General features: G+C 33.2%; 1 protein-coding gene across 1 annotated transcript; it reads right to left on the minus strand.

The window, feature by feature from the left end:
* Window positions 1-207: 207 nt before the first annotated feature.
* CYCD3;2 (CYCLIN D3;2) lies at window positions 208-2,354 on the minus strand. Its single transcript, XM_059600820.2, has 4 exons — window positions 1,442-2,354; window positions 1,136-1,337; window positions 868-998; window positions 208-755 (listed from the first exon to the last, which is right to left on the minus strand). The coding sequence occupies exons 1-4, from the start codon at window positions 1,943-1,945 to the stop codon at window positions 381-383; spliced, it is 1,212 nt and encodes a 403-aa protein (XP_059456803.1). The 5' UTR covers window positions 1,946-2,354; the 3' UTR covers window positions 208-380.
* Between the last annotated feature and the right edge of the window lie 6,888 nt (window positions 2,355-9,242).

Genomic DNA, 9,242 nt, shown 5'->3' on the forward strand with positions numbered 1-9,242 from the left:
TCCACTACCACCAAAATTAATGAGATCAAATGGCTGGGAAAAAGCAATTTATGCAGATAAAGAAAAAGTCTTGGAATTATGTTATCTATACGCATGTGATATTCAAATTATCTCAAAATGTAGTAAAAGAAAAACTATGAGATGAGGTAAAGCAACACACTCACCGTTCCTTTTGTATTCATCCTACCTCCGAACTTAAATCAGAAAATGGGGAAGTAAAATACGATCTCCATATTCATTATCATAGATTCAGCCAGAAATGCAACGATAAATCATAGAACACAACATAATTGCGCCTTCAAAAGAGATATTGCTAATAATATGTGAAAGAGAAATTGTATCATGCCATGTTTAATAGTAGACATTGAGACAAAGGAAGATTAACGAGGGCTACTAAGCACACCCACAGACACACGATTTAGTGAAGGCAACCGCATCTGCTGATCCTGTGCTCTGCTCCTTTTGAAAGGAGGCTCTGGTGTCCGTGACGAGGAAGCGGACGCCACAGCCCATGCTTCATTGGCGCTATCCTGCGCTCTGCTCCTTTTGAAAGGAAACTCTGGTCGCAGTGCCGATGAATCGGATGACGCCACAGCCCAAGATTCATTGGAGCTATCACAGCTAAAAATTGCATCAATGACGCCATTTGGGCTGCTAGGTATGGAGAGATGCTTGCGATTGTGGCTTTGGTTGTGAATGTGGCCGTGGCTCTCTGACAATTCCAGGATGAGCTTATAGCACCCACAAACTATTTCCTGTTAAAGCCATCATCAAATCAAGCTCTTAACTAATAGATAGACTATTTGGAAAAAATTTGCAAAAGGAGGAGTTCCATGAAACATAGAAACCATGTAATTAGATACACACCTTACTGACTTTAAGTACACTCATAAGCTGGTTCTGATATTCCAGTGGATTACACGGCTCAATATCCTCGATTACACGAAGCATTGTTGCAGTAGCTAATACAGAAGGAACATAACTCATAACCCTTGGATCTGGAACCAAAACCCAATATTAAAGACAAAATCAGAAGTAGAGGAAGATCATAAATGAATATATCTCCGATTTTCAATATCTGTTGCATATGGGCAATTTCATAGACAACAAAGCAAATAACTATTTCATAGCTTACCGGCAACAAGAGAGAGAGTAAGACGCTCACACATCCACAGAAACTCCCAATGCAAGTGGTTCTTCAAGCCGAGCCTCCTGATAATGTGATCAAAGAAGGAAATTGGCGTCACCGGGTTCATCCTCCACTTAAGAGTGGACAGCACCAGAAGCTCCATTCTCTGAATTGTCTTTGCTTCAAACACATACTTTGATTCCCCCACCTAAAAATGACACGGAACCCCACATTAAAACATATGGCAAATACAGGAAACAAACATTATCACATTTAACAAACACCCAGGTTGCATGGATAAATCTCACATACTTGCAGGTCTAAGAGAAGTGGCACGTCGATCTCCTCCACCTTGGCAGCCAGAGAGAGACAAGCCACGGCGGCGAGTTGACTCATCCAGGGAATTTCCCTCTGAAACGTCCGGCTTGAAGCAAACCTATCAAAGTAATTCACAGCAAGAACAGCAGTCAAAGCAGAAAACCCATAGTGCGCTTTAACCGTCAAAATCCAATCCACAGCCCCTTTCCTGGCCACCATTAGAGACCCATCTGAGACCAGACTGCTCAAACACACGTGGGTATCTTCCTCTTTGGAGATTAGAGAAACAAGCTCTTCGTCCTCCCACCCCAAGTCATTCTCTACCAAAACCAAAGGGAAAAGTGAGTGCCTTTTCACATTTTCATCATGGTTCTCACTCTCTTTCTCTTCTTCCTCCACACCATTCTCTTCTTCAAAACTCTCTTCCGCACAGAACAGAGTATCAAGGAGCATTGGTGGACTTTGCAGCTGTTGGGTTTCTTCTTCTTGCAGAGCCATCACCTTCTAAGAAGAAGAGATTGAGGCCTGTGCTCATTATACCACGAAAAGTTTAAAGCTTGAACTCAGACCCATATCAATATTCATCCTCTGCATATGTTTCTCTCCACCACTTTACAATATTCAGAAAGAGACAGAGAGAGAGAGAGACCCAAATGGAGTAAGCAGGCGAAGGGTTTTATCTGAGACGCCCTCCACGCCTGTCCTTTCTTTCCTGGTTTTTCTTTTCTTTCTTTTCTAAGTTGAATTCCACTCCCAATATTTTCCACAATAAATAAAGGACAATATTAGGGTGTTTGGCGCGCAGGAAAGTGGAATATCTGTAAGTATATATGTATGTAACGCACACTGGCCGAGTCTGCGCACGAAAATAAGCAAATCCCTTATATAGAATCTGTATTAAAGAGTATCTGCACGCTGCGCAGTGCTCGCATAAAGGGAAAGTAGCAAAAAGACTGATACACTTGCATAAACAAAAAAGCAAAAGAGTGATACGTTTCGGTCCGATACGTATTCGGGTATCCGTGGTATATAATAGCTACGAAAGCCTATCAATTTTTGCAGTTTTGGGATATTGTCTCGTCGCCTCACTTACATCTAAAGCTCTTGAACCCACGCTCGGAAAGTTTATGAGTTTGTGTTTGGAATGTGTGGTGGACGCGCCTAAGAGGCGTTGTGGGTTGGTGTTTAGACAGCACAGGCGTTGACCATCTAAAACGGGATTGTCCATGTAGGAATGGAAAATTGTGCAACGCGCGACAGAGAGATGTTTTTTTATACTTCATTGGTGGGAATCGGTGGGTAGTGATAGGGTCACTCGCTGTGTCACGGCTTTCAGGCATTTGGACGCGTGGAACGATGGGAGAGAACTTCTCAGTCAACCGGATGACATGAGGATCATGAACTGTTGAGTGTAAAGAAAAATAAGAAAGGATGACAAGAACTGTTTGACTGTGAAGTAATGCCAGAGGCCACGGGGAGACCTGTGATTTATGTTTTTTTTTTTAATTATTTTAAAATTGACTTGATTTTTAAAATTATTATTCAATTACATCAATTTTAATAATAATTTTAAAAGTTACATTAATATTAATATAATATAAGGATGACACGAGAGTGACATTTAGTATTATTGTTGAATGTGTAGCATTTGTTTATGATTTTATTTGACGATGGTAGTAATATTATTTTTGAGAATTACTTATATAACGTCTTAATACAAACCAAGTATTTTTGTGTTATCCAATGAGAAGTTGACACCTCAGCTTGGAACGAAAAAAATTAAATGTTGCCATAATACCATATGTTAAGTAACCGAAAATGTTATGTGATCTCTTGATGTTCTATTAATTCTAGGTGAATATTATTTTTTTAAATCGAGTGAGAAATAAACGTCATTTTTTTTATAAAACAATATTCACATACAATTAGGAGAATATCTAGCATTCCCTATAAGTAAATGGATAGGTTTTTTGTTTTCATAGATAAGTGTTAGAAGGGTCAGATTCACTATTTTAAGCTCCATTTATTTCGACGAAAAATGTTTTCAGTGGAAAACATTTTTTTTGTAATATATATATATATATATATATATATATATATATATATATATATATACTTTAAATTATGAAAAAATACCCTAACCATGTCCTGGTGGGACCCGATCAAGTCCCGATCGAGTCTTGGCGGGGTTCCAACCGGGTCTTGGCAGTGTTTCGGTCAGGTTCAAGTGAGGTCCTAACATTGGGCTTGTGAAGTCCTGGGGAGGTTCTAGATGGGTATGTCGATTTGAGAATGAAATGGTCAAACTCAAAAAAATGGTTTACAATTTTCAAAAATGAAAACAATTTTTTTCGAAAATTAAATAAGCTTTTTTCAGTCAAACATAAAATATTTTATGTTGACTATTATTTTCCGTCCACCAAATATATAATACGGAAAACATTTTTCAGAAAATCATTTACGCCAAAACAAACAAAACCTTAGTAACACTTTATTTTTTTTATTTTTCATCCTGATATGTCAACCTCTCATTGGAGGGCACAAAAAACTTGCAAACAACCCATTACCACCACACTATTCATCTCATTTTTCAAAAAAATTAACATCAAAACATTCTCACTTTTTATATCACATAATTTATTTTTTATTACTATTTAAATAAAAAAAAAAACTACAAAACAAAATTTTTCACTTTTTCAATACCACTTTTTTACTTTTTTATACCAATCATTATTTTATTTTTACAATGCATCTAAGAAGGCCTTATTGTTTAACAAACAAGGCCTTGATTTATACTAAGACCTTGTAAAAGTTATTCTCAGTACGGAACTTGGCAGAGTGCACGTGATATTTAATCAAAGTAGTTATTAAGGGAAACTTCACAAAACTCCTTGAATTTCTACACGTTTTGAAAGTATTATCTAAAGTTTAAAAACTTTTAATTAAATGTATCGAAGTTTTTCCAAAATAATTAAATTTATTTTTTGAAATTTTATTCAAAACATGCCACATTTCACTACCATTCATATGAATTTGTGTAATAAAAACTTGTTTGAAATCCCGGCCTCGTTTGTGTAATAAAAATTGAATTCAAAATTGCGAATATTGAGGAGAAAAAAGAGTTTAAATTATATTTAGGCTGTTTGAAGAATATAAAATTTTGAATAGAGTTGAAAAAATGAGTTGAGTTTTGTGTTAATAGTATCAAATAAAAAATAAAAAATAATAATTTAAAAGGATCGTCTTCACAAACAAGCCCATTAATGTAACTTCGATTTTTTTCACCTACCACAGAACAGAGGAGAACTTGGATATTGTCTTGAAGTGGGAACCGGAGTTCAGGAAAACCCGTGAAATTTTTCGTACAACAATTGTTTGGGCCTATTATGACCTTTACAAGACTTTAGCTTCATAGGTCGACCATCCTAAGGCTGTCTTTTCTTTTCTCATTTTTTTATTTATTTTTTAATACAAATTCATGTTGCTAATATGCTAAATTGCCCGGGTTTGTTGGAAGTCGGAACAAAAACATATGTTGGTGTTACTTTTATCATAGCACAAACATGAATGTCAATGATAATTTTGCGCTAATCACCGTTAACTATCAATTTTAACTTATTTGACTGACAGAATGAAGCTTTTTGTCATAAGATGATAGTTTGATAGAGTCAGATGTTATAGTTGGCAATTCATGAAATAAAAGTATCAAAGCACTGTAGCTTATGTGGTAAAAGGTAATTACCCTAAACACAATTAAACGTGCCATAATAGCATAAAAGACGGATTTCTTTGTTATATTTTTTGGGTTTTCTGTGAGTAAAAAAAAATAATAATAACAAATAACTTAAATGCAAAACAGTTTTCACCCCATGTGAGAAACTTTTTTTTTTTTTTTTTTTCTCAAAAGAAAAAACCCAAAATACATAAACAAACAAACAAACATTGAAAAATGATTGAAGTGGAGCAGCAATGAATCTCAGAATTTTTTGTAATGCAAATGGAAGGCATTGTCCATTTCATCAAATGTCACACATCTTATGGAAGAAAATTGAAGATAGGTTTTAGCGCCAAAATGCGAATAAAGGACAAATGAAAGTGAACCTCACTTGCAAAGCTAGCATGGGCATCGTATGTTTTGTTTGTTGCGTGGTCTGGACAATTCCATCATCGCACTGAAAAAGTGGCAAGAAATTTCGCAACAATTCCAATCAATTCATATATATAAACAAAACCTTTTTGGTGATAGATTACTCAATAGGACAAAAATGGATGGTTTCGGACAAAAAAGGAGTGTAAATCTGGTCAATAATATAGCTCCGACAAAACAATTACTAAATCTGGTCAATAATAGTTTAATCCCTTCTTCATCTTCTTCCTAAAGATGAAGAAGGTATTATTGAGTCTAAAACAATGCTAAGGGAAAAAAAGGTATTGCCACAACAAAATTTACGGGATTGAGTTTAACGAATTATTCGTTAGAAGTTTTTATTGTATCACTCAAAAAATAATGTAATTTTTAAAATTATTATTGGACTCGTAATTGATTATTATTAAAGCCCCGATTATGGTAAAAAAAAAAAACACAAGTCTTGTTAGTTGTAGAATGTCAACAAAACATAAATTAGTATTATACACATAAAAGCATACTAGTCAAATATTATGTTTATAATTAGTAATTTTGGATTCCAAAGGCGAAAAAATGGGTTTTAAATAAATATTATGTAATTAATGTTTAAATGTCAAAATACCTCATTTAAATTTATCACTTTAAACTTTAAAGTTTATCAAGGCAACCTGAAACTGTAGTAGATTTAATTGATGTAAGAAAAAAAAAAAAAGTTTTGTATGAAAAAAATGAAAAAAAAAAAATTTGTTTTGTAGTGATCTTTTTATTTAAATAATAAAAAATAATAATTAATGCAATATAAAAAGTAAAAATATTGGGAATTCATTTTGAGAAGAATAATATAAGAAATTTTTTTTTTTGGCCATTGGGCAAACAGAGGCAATACAACACACTCCTACTCTTTACACTTTTATTTTTACATTTTTTGATATGATTTAAAATTATTATTAAAATTAAAATTTAATAATAATATAAAAATATGAATGTAAATAGCCTTTCTCATTTTTCATATACTCAACCTTGATAACAAAGAATAATTTAAAAACGAAAAAAAAAAAAGAAAAAAAGAAAAAAAGAAAGTATTGGTAATTGGTACTGGGTAGTGAGTAGTGAGGTACAGAAGGGACAGGTCATAAGTATTGGGAAGGTCGGAAAAGAAATAGAAAGGTAAACATCGAAAACAGAGGAGCCACAAGCAATGCCAATGCCAACCCCTCTCTCTCTCTCTCTCTCTCTCTCTCTCTCTTCTATCATAAGTGTTGCCGTCCTGTCCGCCTGAAACATACGCCGTACGCCTCCTTCGGTGTCCCCCATTCCTCCTCTGTCTCTGCGCCCTCCTGATCCTCCCTCCCTCAATATAGAATACGCAAACAGTTAATGCACTACCTTGTAGCTGCTATTGCTATTTTGTTTAACTCTCACGTTTCCACAGTAAAACACCCAGCAAGGTGGGCTCCCAGCCTCCCATCCATGCAACACGTGTACACTTTTTTCATTTAAAGTTAAAGGTTTTGATAATGGGCAGTGCGTAGTCTGTAAATGAGCTCAATAATTAATCTCGTTTTCTTTTATATTAATGGAAAGCGTTTAATTTACCAAAAAAAAGGAGAAGAGAGAGAACATATAATGGTGGACTATATACTATACTCTATAGGTTTTGAGCTACGAAAAAGACACAAATTATAAATCTTCAAACTACAATAAACCCATAGAATTCATATTATCATATACTTTAATAATTGAGAGTGTAGTGAATTATAACACCAGCTATATATATATATAGCTAATGTTATTATGTAACACGTACCTCCATAGAAATTAGTAGGAAAGTTCCAAAAATTGGAAAATCGTCTCACTCGCAGCTTGTCTATCAATTACTATCAAACAATGAAAATATCTACACAAGGAACAACATAAATGTACGATGCTACTATTTGAAATTTATACACTTGAAAGCTGAATAAGTGAAATTGAGGTGAATGGTGAAAGGGTTTTTTTTTTAATTTTTTTTTTTTTTTTATAGAATTCATTACATAATTTACATTAGGTGGCATGAGGGACTTTAATGGGCAAATAGACAATGTGTTCCATAATTATCAACTGCCTATGATTTTAGATACATATAATTAATAAAAATTTTATAACTGAACACTTAGATAGTTAGATATGTAACCAAACCAAACAAAGGTTAAACTATTGGGTTGGATGTAATACAGAACACACTGACAAGCGGAAGGAGAGGTATAAATTTATCTATCTTTTATTTAATTTTTAACTAAAGGGGACTGGGAGAGGCATAAAATAATGGTCCTTTTCAAATTGTTTTTATCATATTATGGTATCTTCTTTCTTTTTTTTTCTTTTTTTTGGAATAAAGCAATAAATAGGATACAGTGTTATACTTTCTGTCGTTTCCAATGTCTTTAATATTCATGCAGTCCAAATCTTAAAAGGAACCATTTGAAAGCTCGGTCTCAGAGAGAGAGAGAGAGAGAGAGAGAGATAGAGAGTTAGAGAAACCATTTTTATTTTTTATTTTTTATTTTTACTTTGTGTCATCTTTGTTGAATTGTTGCTCTTTTTAACTCTTTGTTTGTGTTGCACGATAAAGGGTCTGAATTGCCAGCGACGAAAGAGATAAACAACACTCCACTGTTTGTATTTCTCTCTTTGTCCATAGGGCTTCACGAAGGGTTAATTTTTTAGGCCATTTCCTAGTATTTTTTGTTAGCTTTCTTCTTCCCTTCACTTTTCTTTTATGGGTTCCATATAAAGAAAGAGAAAGAGAGAGAGAGAGAGAGAGGTGGATTAATTGCATATGGTTGGTGCCTGGTGGATTTTGGTGGCAAATAGCATCCACATTGGACCTTTTAAACGCATTCAGCTTAGATCCCCTAAAAAAAAAAAAAAAGTTTGGACTTTTTCTAATTGTCTATATTTAATTTTAAAATTTTGATGAAAAATAGATAGTTTGAAAAACTCCAAAAAATGTGTTTTTTATTTTATTTTTATATATATTTTTTTTTATTTTGAACAACCAAATCTTAGTTAAAATCGCTTTCCTTCCAATTTTTTCTTCTCCCTCATTTTAAAGGAGATGTTACAAGTCATTCTTGGGATATAAAGGATCACTATTCATCATTTATATCTTATTTTATTTATTATTATTATTATTTTAACTTTGAGTAATATTATTATTCACTTTTATTTATCACATTCATATCATTTTGATTGACTTGATATATTTTAAGTTTTTTTTCTTTTTTTTTTTAAGTAACTCATATGAGAAGTCACTTAAAACACATTACACAAGTCGATGTCATAAATTACATTTTTATCGTATAATTATTTTATAAGACTAATGTAACAGTTCAAATCAATATTTAGATCAATTATCTTATTAAACAAAATATATATATATATATATATATATATATATATATATAAAAGGAGTAATTGAAAGTAACCCATTAATATTGTAAGATATGAGTCACTTGAATCAATCTTTCATCTCACAAATTCTTAATTATACGCTTTATCTCGTTTTGTTAAAATAGATCTAAAACAGTAATTTTGAAAATGAGAAAAATGAAAGAAAGACCCGCCTATCGAAGGCGAAGAAATCAATCATTTTCCTTTTTCTAAACCGTCGAAGCGAAACTTGTCATT

This window comes from Corylus avellana, chromosome 6 (assembly GCF_965113065.1).
Source record: "Corylus avellana chromosome 6, dhCorAvel1.hap1.2, whole genome shotgun sequence".
In the NCBI taxonomy this organism is placed as follows: domain Eukaryota; kingdom Viridiplantae; phylum Streptophyta; class Magnoliopsida; order Fagales; family Betulaceae; genus Corylus; species Corylus avellana.